The 16,540-nt window shown below is 38.8% G+C and overlaps 1 protein-coding gene across 3 annotated transcripts in view; it reads left to right on the top strand.

Annotated features, from left to right (window-relative positions):
- Positions 1 to 10,716: 10,716 nt before the first annotated feature.
- GPC6 (glypican 6) overlaps positions 10,717 to 16,540 on the top strand; it is an 815,893-nt gene continuing 810,069 nt past the window's right edge. The window contains exon 1 of one of the 3 annotated variants that reach the window (XM_038173478.2): positions 10,717 to 11,607. In XM_038173478.2, coding sequence (XP_038029406.2) covers positions 10,722 to 11,607 — 886 coding nt within the window. In that variant the 5' untranslated portion in view covers positions 10,717 to 10,721. The remainder of the gene's footprint in view (positions 11,608 to 16,540) is intronic. The other 2 variants (XM_072032456.1, XM_027443165.3) reach the window with 2 other exon arrangements.

The raw sequence follows: 16,540 nt of genomic DNA, 5'->3' as shown, positions 1-16,540 counted from the left end.
TTGTTCCATTTTGCAAAGCAAATTCCAAAGGATTGAGAGAGAGATGGAACTCTTCTCCAAGTTTTTTTTCGAGGATTATATTTTATTTTCTTTGCATAGATTTATTTTTCACCCAAAAAATAGCATATCATGTTGAGGTCACAGAGTCATAGAAAAAATTATGCAGGAGGGAACTCAGACAGTCGTCTGGTCTCATCACTACTGAAAGCAGCTATACTGATGTGTAAGAATTACAAGCGGATTTATTTATTTATTTATTTATTTTTTCTTGAAAAATGACCTTATACATATTAAGCAATCTTTGTATATAAAACTCCCACTGGAACCACAGATAACACAGAAAAAATGTTTTATATTTCTTCTGTTTACTCTAAAGGAATTGATATCTGTCTTGATATTCTGACTCCACAGAGAAACTTATTTTCAAAGATCTGAGGATGAAAGTGACTCTTTTTTACCTCATTGCCTTTTCTCTTCTAGGGAAGGCAGGGCATTGGCTTGCTGTCTTCATAAAGAAGTAATTTGAAGACTTTATCAAGCATCAGAAGTGTTTTAGCCAATTATCTTCACCTTACCAGGTTAGGCAAAAGGTCTTCCAAAGGCAGCTGGCCTCCTGCCATGTATTGTTACATGCCTGTGGGGCCATATATTACTGATATTATTGTTACATGCCTGTGGAGCATGATATCACAAGGGAACAAGCCATGCATAAGGATCAGGTATACTACTGGATCCTATATAAATACATACACCTTTATCTTCTGGGTTCCCACAGTTTCTCTACTGTGTTTTAAACTGCTTTGGAATTCACAATTTTGTAGTTGCTGCAGAGGAAACTGCAAAGAACTACTTGCAGTGAAAAAAGTGGACCATATTTTCTTCTTCCTTTCTATGAATGAACTGTCATTCCCACTTCTATTACTTTTTGAAATCCTAATATTAAGTCCCAGCTCTTGGAGAAAAAAAATAAATAAATACTGGAATATCTTGATGAAGAGTTCATATGAGAATGGAAATAGTATCTGAGAGAAAGATGCCTCCATTTAAAATCTGTGATCCTAGAAACAAGGTAGAGTGCATCTGAAATATTTAAAAAAATATTTGTTTTATATCTAAAGCCAGCTACTCTTTGAAGACCAAGGGAGGCTGAATACAAACCTAACTATCACAAAAGAGTTAAAGGTAATGCATTATTTTGGGAAGCCTAACTGTCAGTGAAGACTGAGGCAAAGAAGTTATTGAGTACCTCAGCCTTCTCCATATCTGTTGTTACCGGTTCTCCCTTCTCATCCATCTGAACAGTGTCCCTGTTCTCTGTGCAGGCCACGTTTCCCTGCTTCCTGTACATTTCCTTCTTGTACCTCAGTTTGACCAACAAACTTGGCACAGCCATCTATTTCCTGGATTCTTTGTTTGCTTTCTTTCACAGGGAGATTGTGAGTTCTTATGTTCTAAGAAAGTGTCCTTAAGGAGGTGCCATCTCTGATCAGTTCCTCTGTTCCTAAGGGCAGTACACCAGGAGATCTTATCCACTAGGTCTTTAAACAGCTAGAAGTTCACTATTCTAAAACCCAGGGTCCTGACTTTTCTCTTCACCAGGCCCATATTCCTCAAGATCATGAACTCAACCAGGGCATGCTCACTGCAGTCCAGACTGCCTCTGATCTTGACCTCTTTATTGAATTCATCCACATTAGTCAGCACCAGGTCCAGAAACACTTCTTTGGTTAGTTTGTCTAATACTTAGGCACGGAAATTATCCTCAATATACTCTAGGAGTCTGCTGGATTGCTTACATCCTGCTGTGTAGCTTTTCCAGCAGACGCATGGGTAGCTGAAATCCTCCATCATGATGAGACTGTGAGTGTGAGGCTTCTTGTAGCTGAAGCAAGAAGGCCTTTTAGGCCACAAAGGAATTGAATAGGGACAGGTCAGTGGCCACATTTGATTTTTCTGTATCAAAAATGCAATTCAACATAATTACCTGAACACAAGTATTGTTAAATGAATTGAGCCCTTTCATTTTTAATAGCTGCAAAAACTTTACAAATGGAAATGGGGTAAACTCATGGAGAAACTTTTTTTTTTTCCATAAACTTGGAATTATTACTTACTGCATATGAACATAAGGCAGACGGGCATCAATCTGAACAGTAGGAAGGTGAATATAGAAGAGAGATTCTCTGAGCTTTCATCTCCTTAGGAGGAGTGATCCTTTTATTTGATTCAATGCGTAAAACTTAGTAACCTGAGGCTAAACAGCTACAGAATTTTACACCACTGTTAATAAAATATTAGCAGTTTTGCCATCTGATGTACATAAAGTTCAAACGAACATGAGCTACATTGAATTAAACTAGAAGCTACTTCGGGGACTAGAAAAAAAAAATCCCTTCCTATGTAATGTCACTCAGTAGTAAGTCTGATGGACATAATGGAAGAGAAGGAAGCAAGGGAAGGATTTTGTTTTCCTTTGAAGGAGAACATATTTTCTGAAGGAAGATACTGTATTTGTCTGGCCAGTGATCTTGTAGAATATGATAATTTTGTGAACAGTCCTGGCAAAAGAGTCAGATTTTGTCAATCTCTATAATGCTTGAAGAGCATCTGGTTGATGAACTGGAGGTTTATGAGGGATTTACAAAGCATGCAAGTTTATGGGGGGGAGGGGTCTACAAACCTCTATCCCCCCATGATGGAGGTTTGAATTCACTGGATGTACTTTAGAAACTGTTATGTTTTTCCAGACCCAGAGAGAGAAGATTTTTCTCTACATTTACTTTATCATGAAATCACAGAATCACAGAACTGTTGAGATTGGAAGGAACCTCTGGAGATCATCTAGACCAACCGCCCTGGTGAGCAGGATCACCTAGAGCACATATCACAGGATGACATCCAGATGACTTTTGAATATCTTTACAAAAGGAGACTCCACAACTTCTCTGGGCAACCTTTTACAGTGTTCTGTCACCCCAACAACAAAGAAGCAAAGAAAGAATGTAACATACAAATAGCCAGACTGGGTTTAAGCAAAGGATAGACCGAGCTGGCTTTCTTCTCTGACTGTGGTCCAAAGCAGGAGCCAATGAAAATAACAGAAAAGGACACATTTATTAAGATAACCTGTCATCCTTCTGTAACTGGTTTCTCAAATCATTCCTAATCCAGAAGTTGACTCTAGCTGTTAAGTTATTCTCAGTTACTTCCTTTTCCGTTAACTCGTCTAATCTCTCTGCAAACCCACTGAAATCTGTATACAACATCCATGGGGGGAAAAAAAAAAAAGACTATTTTTTTTACATTCTATACAATTATAAATTTATTATACATGTACACACCATGCATACCCCATGACAAGGAGTTGGTAACATCTTTCTGTTAAAAGTGCAAAACAAAATGAAATGATACAACTCTACCTGAGACGCATTTTTCTTTAATCCTTATGAGTGTCCTCTTGTCTATTTTTACTTAAGAACTTGACCTTTCTTTTCCAGAACACTTGTGTGTGTACAAGAATGAATGCACCATAGCAGCCTCCTCCTGCACACTTCATTCACTGATATTGCTAAAAGATGTTTTCCTTCTGTAAAGAAAACTAAAATAGCCAAGAAAAGCTGATAAGGTGAGAGTGACAAGAAATGAAAGGAAATCTAGTCTCCAATAAAATCTCAAGTATTATCATAATGCATATGCCAATTGAAGTCTAACATGTCCTGTATTTTTGCTGAATGTATAAGGTTGTGTGATTCGTTAGACTCCCATTCATTATGAAAATAGACCAGCAAATTACATCTTTTGCAAATGGAATCATTATAGCTGTAATTTACAAAATATATTAAGCCCTTTGATCTTTTTTTCAGAGAACATATCACATACTTTTAAACACATTGCTCAGAAATTGTAATTTAAAAACTATAAACCTTGCATTCACAGCTTTAATGCACATATCAGACTGCAGTTTTCTACCAGAAATAATGTCCATGTTCTGTCCGTTGCATAACATTGCCTCAATTTTCAGCTGAACAGAAAAACAAATATGACAATACAAAATTGACAAGATATGAATGCAAATTGTCATAAATGGAAACCTTTTGGCTTTTGCATTACTCTGGACTATTATCTAAATTAGTTAGACTTTCTAGTGGTAATCTATAGCATGCTGAATGTTTACAGCTCTGTAATATTGATATGATATTCAGTATAGAATATTCATTTCTGATTTCTGCATCTGTTTAAAATTAAATAATATTAGTAAAAAAATATTAATCTATAGTCTAAATGCTGTTTGGAAATTATTAGTTTTCTTTGTGTTTCAAGTGCTTTTGTTTTGTTTTATTTCAATAGTTACTTTCTAATGACAATAGGATGGTGCAGGAAAACAAGGATAAAAAGGTGCTTAGCAATTTTTAGGAATCTTTAATGTAATCTTCTTGCACAGTTAAGAATCCAAACAGATGTTGCATCTTATCCATGGATTAACTAGAGAAGAGCATATTCATAAAAGTATCCATTTGAAAATAAACGTTAATTTGTATATATTTTTATTCATGAAAAAATGTCTTTTACTATTAAAAATCTGGTCAAAATTGGCCTGAGGTAGAGAACTGTCACTTAGAAGAAAAGCATCATAAAAGCAAAAAAGAAGCAATACATAATATTTAAAATGTTAGTGGTTGGTCAGTTTAAGATCTACTAATACTTGGATTTTGGATTTTTTCCAATGTTTATTCAAGCTTTAAAAATGTTTTGGACTTCAGTGAAATTGAGTGTAAGAACCGAATTTCTTTCTATATGTGCACTGATGGTTTTGTTATTTTATTTTAAAGAAAAGTTATGGTCTTAAAAATCACTCAACTTTTTCCCTTTTTTGGAAGTGGACTTTTCTAAAGAAAAACTAAATGTAGGCATTTTGTTTAAGACAGAACACCATATGGTCCATTATTTATATTAAATATAGGCAGATTACATGACACTACCTAAAAAAAAAATAAAATAAAATAAAAAATTATGAACAGCCCTGAATGATTTGCTGTACTCATCAGCTAAAAGGAGCAATGGTTCTGTCAACCCTTTGAGTACTCTTACTTCAAAGCCCAGGCATTTCCACCTACCCATTCAGTCGCTATGATATTTATAATACAGAGTCATAAACTTCTAGAATTTGTTCACAAAAGGTTTCATAAAATGAACAGCTAAAATAAAATGCTGCTATTTGCCCAAAATAGCATAGCCTGCAGATTTCAAGAACAACCACTACTGCTTATAATTAATATGATATCACTGATTACCACTTATAAACCTTTTTTATGGGAGCCTAAGCCTCCTATATTATGTGTAACTGAGCATATGGAATCTTAGATCATTTTTTTACCTTCTGTCTCTGAAAATTTCAGAGGAAAGAAAGCTAGCTGTATTTCATTATTTTGTATATTTAGCAGGTCTCTTTTCTTGGCCATGAGTCTGAAAACCTTTTCTGAAAGGACTTATCTAACAGCTGTGTTGACATTTCTATTTTTTGTGTACAACTTCAAGAGCAAGATGAATTCTTCACACCTGTGCTTCTAGAGCTTATTTTTTGGAAAGAATTGGATTTTGTATTAATTTTGCAGAAAACACTTGTGGTGGTTTTACCATGCTAGGCAGCTAAACACCACAACAATTTTCTCACTCTCTCTCCTTAGATGAGGAGGGGAAGAAGTAAAGTAAAGAAAAACACATGGGTTGAGGTAAGGATAATTTAATTAAAGGGGAAAAAAATATTATTATTAAAGAAATATTATTATTAACTAAACAATTTAACCAAAGGAAAAAAATGGAAAGGGGAAAAGAGAAGATGAAAGGGAAAACAAACAAACAAACTAAACAAAGTCTATGTGGAAGTGCAGAGGAAAGAAATTACTTTCTATTTCCCACAAATGAGCGATGCTTGACCACATCCTTGAAGCAGGGCCTCAACACACATGGCTGGTATTCGGGAGGAGGACCGATGTTTTCACGAGAGCCCACCGCTCCCCTCTTCTTCCCGTTTCCACCTTTTATTGCTGAGTATGGAATGGAATATCCCTTTGGTTGGTTTAGGTCAGCTGCCCTGGTGATGTTTCTTTTCTTACTTTTTTGCCCACCCTCTAGGAGGGTTAGAGAGAGTCCTGATGCTGTGCCAGCACTGCTTAGCAGCAGACACAACACTGGTGTGATAACACTGCTGTTCCAGCTACAAGTGCAGAGCACAGCACTGTATGGGCTGCTGCAGGAAAAGTTAACATTCCAGCCAAACCCAGTACAACACTATACAGTGTAAAGGGAAAAAAAAAAAAAATCTCCTTCTAACACAGAATGATAGGTAAAATCAGTTTGTGAGGTGTGGAGGAAGACTATCAATGAAGGCTCTGGACGCAACATGGAAAAAAAAAAAGTACAAAGGACCTTTTCACACTGTCATGTATGCCTTCATAGAATCGGTCTTTGATTTTGAAAAGTTTTATTGGGATAAATTCATAGCTTAATTTCATTCACAGTGTTATGTCATCACCATAAAGTTACAGATTTCTGGGCTTTTAAATAACCATGTCCACCTGGGGTAGACACCGTAGACCTAGAATATTTTCTTCATGTTATTTCTTTGTATTTGTACACACAGTTTTAGCAAAAAAGGAACATGTTCATATTTCTCTTTTGAGGCATATGTAGGTACCACCTGGAGTGTACGTGACTTGGTCCTCAATATCCAGGAGGTGCTCTGTACTCTAAAAAAATACACACTGGATATTTGTACGGGACTGGATTTCCCCCTAAGATGATGAAAAGGTCCTGCCACTCCCACATGCAGGGCTACAGTTCTGAAGTTCTACAAGGCCTTCTATCCACAGACTGAGGCTAATTCCACAAGTCTTCCTCATTTAGAAATTAACTAAGACACCAGTCACTTCAACAGCAATAATTCTATTGAACATCTAAGAATCCCACTGATTATTGCCTCATTCCACAAAACCTTCTTGCTAGAAGGCTATTATGTGAAAGCTGCAAGTCTAAGGAGCACATAGATTTAACAGTGAGTCCAGAAGTCAGCTTTTTTTTTTTTTTTTTTTGTTTTTTTTTGTAAAGTTGAGTTATAGAACTTTTTGACATTTGCCAAAGCTTTTTTGTCAAGTCAGATAAAAGATGCTTTTGTCTATACAGTCCCCTTAATACCTATGACATCAACAAGATTTTTTTGATAACACCTGAAAATAAATCTATGCATCTTTCAAAGTAACATCATTTATCATGTTTGCAAACTGAAATAACTCAAAAATATGAACAAATGAGTACAACTTCCTTTTACAATCTCAATTTCATTCCTATGTACTACACATTACAATTTTTAAAATTCATAATCATATTTTTCCACCATGTCCTTGAATTGTTCGGAGCTCAGGATGATGTCTGCTTGGCAAATGATGCAGCAATTCAATATTTATTTTCGTCCTGATTGTTTGGAGATTTCATAGCTCCATTCCTGCACTATAAAACTGTCTCAGCCATGTGGGGCAGAGTGTTCCAATGGTTGGAGGAATTAATGCTGGCTGTTGCTCCACTTTGCATTGACATTTTTATTATGATGTAGTGTGAATGATTACTTTTAATTCATTTGTTATAAAAGTATTTGGAAACAAAGGTTAAAAATCATTCATCTTCCACATTTTTGGCACAACTGTGGGAAAGAGTTCACAAAAAATCAATCAGTAGAACTTGATATGAATGAACACTTTGTACTTGGAATAACTTGGGAAAAAAACACCACCAACAACAAGGCCCATAGTCATGGTAAACTTAAAAACTAGATGCATTGCAAAATCTTCATTCAAGGAGTAATCTATGTTGCTACATTGAACAAGTTTGGTGGAGGGGGATCTCCACATCAGTAAATGATTGATTTTCAGTCTGGTTGCAAAGAAAGCAAAATATTAAAAAAAAATAAAAATATGTATTTATTATCTAATGTTATGTTATGTTATGTTATGTTATGTTATGTTATGTTATGTTATGTTATGTTATGTTATGTTTGTTATGTTATTTTATTTTATTTTTTTTCACAGAAATAGAAAATAAGCAAAAGCAACCCCCTGGTGATTAAAATGTTCCATTAACTAAAACTAAATGTTTCCTGTTGGTGCTTATGCAAAATTAACTGAATTTGTTGCTTCCCAAAATTGATGTAGGAAAAGCTAGGCATTTGCCAGACAATTTAGAGGCCTGAGCATTCACCAATATGCAGCAACTCAGAATCAAGTCCATCTCAGCTGGAGAACACTTTAACCAGGAAGGTATTAATCACCATGTCAAGGAGGAGGAAGTAGGTTTTATTTAACATTTTATATACATTAAATTGTTTCTAAATCTGCAACCAGTGGTCACTTGTTCCTCCTTCTAAAATAACAAATTAAAGAGGTGTTTTCACCTCTTTTGCAACATGCTAGTTATGTGTTTTTGTAAGCTCAGACAGCTGAAAAAGGGTAGATATAGTGAGACCACATGAAATATCCTAATAGTCTAGGTACTGAAATATGAGAGATTTTATCTTGTGCCTATCATACCTGATAGGAGGTGTTATGTTTCTAAGGGATTGCTAAAGCCACTGGCTTGGAGAGCATTCTGACCTGGGCTTTCTTTGGAGATCTTCCACTTTGTATAAAATTAATTACATATGTACTGAGAATGCAAAATGATTCTCCCATGTGATGAGTAGGAGATTTGTGGAAGTGGTAAAAATATCTGTGTTTAAACGTGAGATTCAATTAGAGCTCTTGGGAGAACAAGTGATCATTTAACATGTAGGACTGCGATGCAGCCAGATGTCTTGACCATTTATGTCAGAGGCTGGACTCAAGGATGGAAATGAGTCTGAGTTTCCCACAGCAGTTTTCCATATAATATACATGTTCATTCATACTATTGTTGCCTTATATAAATTACTGCCATACTATCAAAGCTATGAATTCAACTGGTATTTGAAAAAAAAAATAAAAAATAGAGGTGAGTAAGCTCTCCTTTCTAGCAAATTTACAATTTTATTGGAAAAGAAATATTGATTAACTAGATCAACTCCTGAGTTAATCATGTCTTTTTTTTTTTTTTTCTACAATGATTTGTGCATTTTGAACCAGTTTGCTCTGATTTTACTCATGTGCATCTTTGAATTTGTGTCAAATAATTTTTCTGTGGGTTGAAGTGCTGAAAAAGATTGGATTGTGGGGGCGTCTGTCATATGTGGTAAGCTAACTCTCTGTTTTGACCACAGCGCAGAGGAAAGTTTGAGCATTCCAAAAGAAATGAAGTACACATAACATTCCAAACACCCTCTTGATCCTATCTTGGGGTGACATGGATGTATTTTAAGATCTGCTGAAGCTTCTCCAAATAGCAGTAAATTTATGGACCTTGCCTAACATTTCATTTATCTGGTGTCACTACGACACAGAAGCAGCTTATTATTTGTAGCAGGCAGGTAACAGAGGACTTCCATCCTGTCTTACACTAGATAAACCTGGATGTTACCACTGGCTGGCTTACAGGACTCTGTTCTAATGAAATTCATTGCTCATACATGCTTTCCTGGGCCCCTTGGCTCTGCACATCCAAGAACTTTGCTAGGAAGAGGAAGGACAAAGCAAGCACATGTGAATTCTGCTTCTCTGCAGGTACAAAAGTAGTGTCAGAGCACCATCATTCTGTTGGTAGAGAAAAGGAGAGGGAAGAGTAAGAAATGACAATGTGGGAGAGTGTAAATGGTAAGGGAGGCTAGGGAAGTATATGACTGGTGAGACCATCCTGTATACACTGGCCCAGACCCAAGACTAATATTGCAGTTACTGTGACACTACAGTAGTATTGGTACCTAATCATTTTGGTCTAATTTGAATCCATCTTGAATTATGATACTGACATGGCATTGCTGTGTGGCTTGTCACTGATAAGTGTGCCTGAAAGCTTGTGGTCTTTTATCTCTTCTGTTGGCCTGCTTCACTTCATCCTGGGCCTGACATCTCTGTCTGTATACTTTTGACAAAATATCACACTTCTCTACAGCACTTGTAAAAAGCACTGCAATAAATCCTTTCAAACTCTAACTTTGGATTTTACTATCAAACACTTAAGAACAGAATATTTTTCTTTCTCCTTAAGCAGAGACTGAATTCACCTTGCAGGAATTTTCTTCACTTCCCCCATTCAGTTCTTTGCAGGTGCTCATTTGCAGGAGAGAATTTATGGCTTTGTCCCCTGTTCTCCTCTCCTAGGGTGGTGCAAATTACCTGGGTCAAGGACTGCTTTTTCTTTTTCTTTTTTTTTTTTTCTTTTTTTTTTTTTTTTTTCTTAGTCTCTCCCTCATTCTGCTCTGTCTCTTGCACAGAAACAGCTTTCCTTCCCTCTCCCTTAAATGATGGGCTCTTCCTCATTATAGCTCTTCATCTTAGGCATTTACATGTGCAACAAATAATAATTAAGGAAAATAAAAGTATTTATGAGGCCCACTCCAAATCTGACATTACAGAGAGCAAAACTGTCGATGAGTACCTTTTTTGACTTCTCACTAGCAGGCAGTTTGTAATTTTAGGGCCAGGAGCGCCTGGATTTGTGGTGAGGAGGAAGTTTTCAGAGATGTGGGTGCTTTTCCTTCCTTCCGCCAGCAAACAGCGATCCACGCCAGGATTTGCTTTCTGCTCCTGTATTTCAGATATGCAATGTGTAGCACGTTTCTGTATGTGTGTGTGTGCGTGTGTGTGTGTGTGTGTGTGCGTGTGTGTGTGTGTGTGTGTCTCTCCCTCGCTGTATCTGCCTCCAGGATTTCGCCCTGCCTGGTTCAGGAGGCTGCTCCAGCGCTGCGCGGAGCAGAGGTTTCCCCGGATCCCGTAAATACAGGCACAGGCACCCAGTGCACCACACGCATGCACATGTACACACACACACACACAGACACACGCACGCACAGAGCCGCTGTCCAGTCCATCCCCACGCCGGCTGCTTTCTCCACCACCTCCAGCCTCGCAGAGGCGGCAGGCGCAGCTCCGCGGCAGATCGCGCCGCCGCTGACCCGGGACTCCGCTCGCAGCAACGCGCCCGCGGTGTCAATCTCCACCACCTATAGCCAGGGTCCCCGCCACCACATATTTTTTATTATTATTATATTTTATTTTATTTTTTGGCGGGGGGCGAGACCCTTTTGCATTTGGACCAGCAGCCGGAGGGACGAAGCTGCCTCTTTCCCTGCGCACCGTGCGCGCATGAGTGTGTGTGCGCGACCACCTTCCCCCCGCCTCCCAAAAGTTTGCCTCGGCGGCCGGGGGGCTCACGGGCCGCCGCCCCCTCAACCGGGGGGCGCGGCGGCGGCGCGGTGGCTGCGCGGCGACGGCGCGGGACTTGCGCGCTGCGCGGGACTTGCGCGCCGCGCCATGCCGGCGGCGCGGTGGGCTGCGCGCTGCGCCCTGGCGGGGCTGCTCCTGCTCCTGCTGCTGCTGCCGCCCGCGGCCGCGGGGACCGACAGCAAAGCGCGGAGCTGCGGCGAGGTGCGGCAGGCGTACAGCGCCAAGGGCTTCAGCCTGGCCAGCGTGCCCTACCAGGAGATCGCAGGTAAGGGGCTGGGGTCGCGGAGGGGTGATGGTGGTGGTGGTGGTGGTAGAAGGAGGGGTGTCACCGGCAGCCGGCTGCGCGCATTCGCCGCGGATGCGGGGCTGGGCTGCGTGCGCGGAGTGGAGCGGCTCTGCCGGCTCCCGGGGGCACCCGGTGCTCGCCGGCGGGGCGCGCGCGTGTAAAGAAATGAATGGGTTTATGAAACATTAAAAAAAAGGCTATGGGGGCGGGGGTAAGAAAAAGGAAAGAAAAGGGAAAAAAAAATGAGGACGCGGGTGAGCCTCAGCAGCGATTTTGTTCGCCTGCAGAAACTTCTTGAGAGTTGCAGCCGGGTTGCTGGAGGCAGAAAGCTGTTCCGCAGTGGCTCCTGCTGCCGTTGTGTGCAGGGGGCAATAACTTTGCCCTCTGCCAGCGGGGACGGGGCGTGAGGGAGGAGGAGGGGGGAGAGGCAGCCCTGCCTGGGGCCGCCGAGGCTGGCAGGCTGTGTCCTGTGTCCCCGGCTGCTCCGTGCCCCCGCCGCCGCCGCTGCCCTTTCTGACGGGGCGAGACCAGCCTCTTGGAGGCGCAGCCCAAAAAGATCAGAAGCATTAGCTGCTGGAGAGAAATCCCCCTCTCCGCACCACCTCCCCCCCTTTCCCTCCCCCCCCCACCCCCCGCTCCGCAGCCGGAGACGCCGGGCAGCCTGTCAGTTAGCTCTTCCTTATGCTGAAACATGCCTACAACAGGTTATACCTCAGTCTACATACGAAACGTGTTTTATTATTATTACAATTGTAATTTTTATTTGCCAGCTTTTCCCTTATCCATATTGCATCTTTGGAACTGATTGAATGAAAATATGTCCGAGGCAGATAATCCTTTAGCAATTGGAGAGCATGACAAAAAGAGAGAAATAATATGAGAAGGCATGAGCTTCAGCTGCTCAAATTGGACTGCTTGAGCCCTCAAGAAAGGTTTCTGCTTAGCCACTTAACACTTAGCTGCTAGATTTTGCTGTTAGTACAGTGAATTAGATGCTCCTCAGTTAGCTTGCTTCCTTTTTAAAGTTGGAAGCAGTACATTTTTCCTGAGGTGAAATAAAGCCACAGTTACTTACTGTGCACAATTTAGCACTTTTCAAGAGGAATGATAAATGTGGAATATCTTAGGACAGTGAGGATGTATTTCATAAAAATGTTAGGAAGCTTGTTCCATGTTGCCAATGCATAACAGACCCTGTCTCTGCATAGCCCTGGTGGTTCCTTTGGACAAGTAGGTCTGACCTACTAACATGTGTTGGAACAAGGCGGGAGAGAGTGGGGCCTGTCCATATTACTGTTCCACAGGCACCTTCATCCTTTGGGCTCACCAATTGTCTGGTCTTTCTGTGTTCTTATTTAAAAACTTCTGCTTAAGTTGCTTGTTGTTATATGCAGTTTTATGAAATCTCTCTTGTGAGCCACAGACCCTGTGGTCATACTTTCTTTCCCTTTGCTTAATGTTACTCCATCTGCCTGGAGACAGGGTGGTAGAATATTCCCTGTCATAATTAAAGGAGAATGAATTCCAGTGAATTTCAGTGTTTTAGTAAGTTTGTTTAAACACTTGTTGCTTTCAGCTCACAGACCAGTTTTATCGTCTTACTTATTTTTTGAATGTTCAAAGCAAAGATGCCATTCACTTTTAAGGCATTCTCCTGGTTACTCAGTTTGCAAGTTTTTGTTAACATGTACCAATACAGAAAGACTCATGGTAGCTAAATATTTAATAATAGTTAAATCTAAAATCACTTTTCAGTTTCCTCTTAAGGTTTACAAGGAACACATACTTTATGTTTTATGCAGGTGTGAATTATTGTTTTCTGCACTTCTTATTACAAGTTGTTTATTTTCTTTGTGGCTTACCTGACTTTTGGTTAGTTAGTGTATAGGTGTATGAAATTTAAAGCAGTTTGTGTGTAGCTACTTAGTTGTTGGAAGATTGAGATTGTTGAAGGTGTGTATCGGAGAACACTTTTCCTGTGGTGCTGAGAGGTTTTATAATAACTGCTTGTGAAGCATGAGATCTTGTTAATGTGAAAGCTACCTATTTGCAACCAGGCACAATGTTGGAAGTGCTTAATTAAAGCAATTAACATACAGATTTCAGAGTAATTGTTTTCTTTCTGTCCTTTTCCACCATGCTGATTTGGTTAAAAAAGCAATTTGTTACTGTTATGAAACAAGTGTAGTCTGTCAAAGGCCCCATGTTTTAAAGAGTTCAGAGTACTTTAATTATGTTCATATTTCTGAACAAGTGTGTTTTTAAGAGACTTTTCATTGATGACTTGGTTATATGATGGAAAATAGTAATACACAGTATGGTTGATGTCTTTTGATTTAGCAGTAGTCATATGTTTCCATTTGTCATTTGTTAAAAAGCTACTTTCTGGCAAGGACTGTTGAAACTGGATAAACTGAAGTGGTAGCACAGATGTACTCATGCAAAGAGCTCAACAGTCTATTTAAATAAAAGAGGCTATGGACACACAGAGGCTAGGTACCCCTCTGCTGAAAGGAGCAACAAAACCAAACTTGTTTATAAATTTTTGTAAAATTATTTATACCAGCATTCACTATAAAATTCTGAATGGAGAAGGTGGAAGTATAGGATTTTAAAAGCTACCTGTTTGTGCACTGTAAGGCAAGATTTTCCTACTGTATTTTATTACAAATGAAATGTGTTGAAGTTGGCAGTGATATAATTATGGTCATCTGCTATGCCTTTATAACAATGCTAAATTGTTCAATGGAATTGTATAGCAGTTATTTGTAACCAGCTTGCTTGCATCTAACGTCTTGTCTGATCACCAAATTCTGGTGCTGTGATGTACACTGAGTATGGCATATAAAGATGGTTTACAACACAGGTCATCAAAGGAAGTCCTCAATAAAGGAACTTTGCCTGTGAATGATGAGGGGTAGATAGAGGAAAGTTTGTTGTGTATGTATTATGCTGCTGTGGGCCTGATTCTGTGTAAAACCAGCATCAGTCACAGGGTGGGTGTCAGTAGTTTGTGTCGTACACTGGGATATCCTTGTAAAATTTGTCCTATTGTAAAACTGAGCATCCTGCATTTGAAAAAGAATTGAACTGTCAGGTTCATGCTACTGTAATCCAATATTCAGGAGTTCTGAGCAGAGCTCTTCATGACTTTATAGAAATGTTTCAGTCTAGGAAAATCTGTCACCTAAAAGTTAATTCAAAAGTGAAGTCACATCACATATCTGTTAACAATACTTGTTTTTAATCCAGCCCTGATTTTAGTAACTTTAAGTAAGCATTGTATGGGAAACCAGGAGTATGAGACATCAAAGTTAAAGGTGGAGCATGTCCTTACCTCAAACTGTTCTGTTGTCGGATTTGTTTTGTTTTGCTGCTTTTTTTTTTTTTTTTAATAGATGTTGAATAATAATGTATTTAATAGTGTATTTAAAGAAACACTAGAAGTGTTTCTTCTATAAAGATGTTGAATTCTAAATAGTTCTTAAGAAGTTAGAGGGCTTTGTTCTGTGCAGATGATGAATGAGGTGAGATTCTGGCAACACATAGACACTATAGTGAAAGTAACTGAAATGAAAGCAGAAGCAAACCCTTCATTTTGAAGGTCAGGAGTCACTTGAAATTGTACTTTGATGAATGGGTTTCATACTGGCATAATTTAGAGGTGTTGGCTGAAGAAAACTAGCAAACATAACACAGTTGCTTGTAGCTCTAAAGTGGTAACAATAATAATAAAAATAAACTCAGTAGTCACTCATGCAATTGAGCTATTAGTCCATGCCAAACATTCCGATATACGAATGTTTTTCTTTGCTTTAAGTAGTTCTAATATGTAATGACAGATTTACAGAAGAACAGTGGAAAATTCTCCTGACCATGTCCATGTCAAAGCGCTTCTTAATTAATGTTTTCTTTTACTGTTTCTTTACTGATGTCACTGAGAATTCTGTGAACAAATGGGGATTCAAAGAAACCATGTGTAGTTGTCTCATGAGTATAAAATAGGAATAGCCTTATCGAAATCAATAATATAATCGATGCAAACTTGTGAAATCTGAATTGGGCCACTGGAGGTTAATTCATTCCTGAATTTAGTGGCGAAAATGAAGATGGATGTGGAATTTGATGTAATCTACTGTGCTTGTCTTGTTTTAACCCTGTTGTAAAAGTATCCTCTACCTTGTGTATGACTGCTTCTCACCTCCGTGATTTCAGTAACTGCAACAGCAAGAGACTCTCTGGTCACACTCCCTTATGATGTGCCCTATTTTCCCATTGTGAGTGCATGTGTGCATTTAGCAAGGAGGGAGTATAGTTTTTCTAAGACCTGGCTTTGCTATCACTGTTGTGCATATTTATTGGTTTGTATGTGACCAGTTCTATTAAAGTGAATACAACTTATGTATGCACATCTAAACCTGAAAGTACTCTTTGTAAGATCAGGGCCTTGGAGGAGAAATAGCATGTTTTTAATGTTTATAAATAATTGATTTTGACTGAGAATTTTAAATTTTAGCATCTGGAGTTTTCTGATCTGATTTTATGGTAGTGTATTTTGGAAAAGATGATTTAAAGTAGAAGCAGCAATGCTTTAATAATTAGTGTAATGATGAATTTCAGTGTATTGTACTCTAATTATCTTTTTTTTTTTTTTTCTATAAACTGTTTGATTTATAATCCAAAAGCATACCTAAAGCTATAATATTTTCCACACTTCTAAGTGCTATTGTGTTAAACTGTTGTAATGCTGTATTAGTACTGGTTTCATCATATGCTATTGTGAAATACTCCTGAGATTAGGTGGTGTTCAGACACCAGAGAGGTCAAGCACTATGTTAAAAGCTCAGGCCATTCTTTTTATATTACTGCAATAAAGAATATATTCATTTCATTTATATTACCACTTGGCTCT

This window comes from Anas platyrhynchos, chromosome 1 (genome assembly GCF_047663525.1).
Source record: "Anas platyrhynchos isolate ZD024472 breed Pekin duck chromosome 1, IASCAAS_PekinDuck_T2T, whole genome shotgun sequence".
Classification (NCBI taxonomy): Eukaryota; Metazoa; Chordata; class Aves; order Anseriformes; family Anatidae; genus Anas; species Anas platyrhynchos.
Note: the sequence above shows the minus strand (reverse complement) of the source record. Positions and strands in the feature narration are given on the sequence as shown.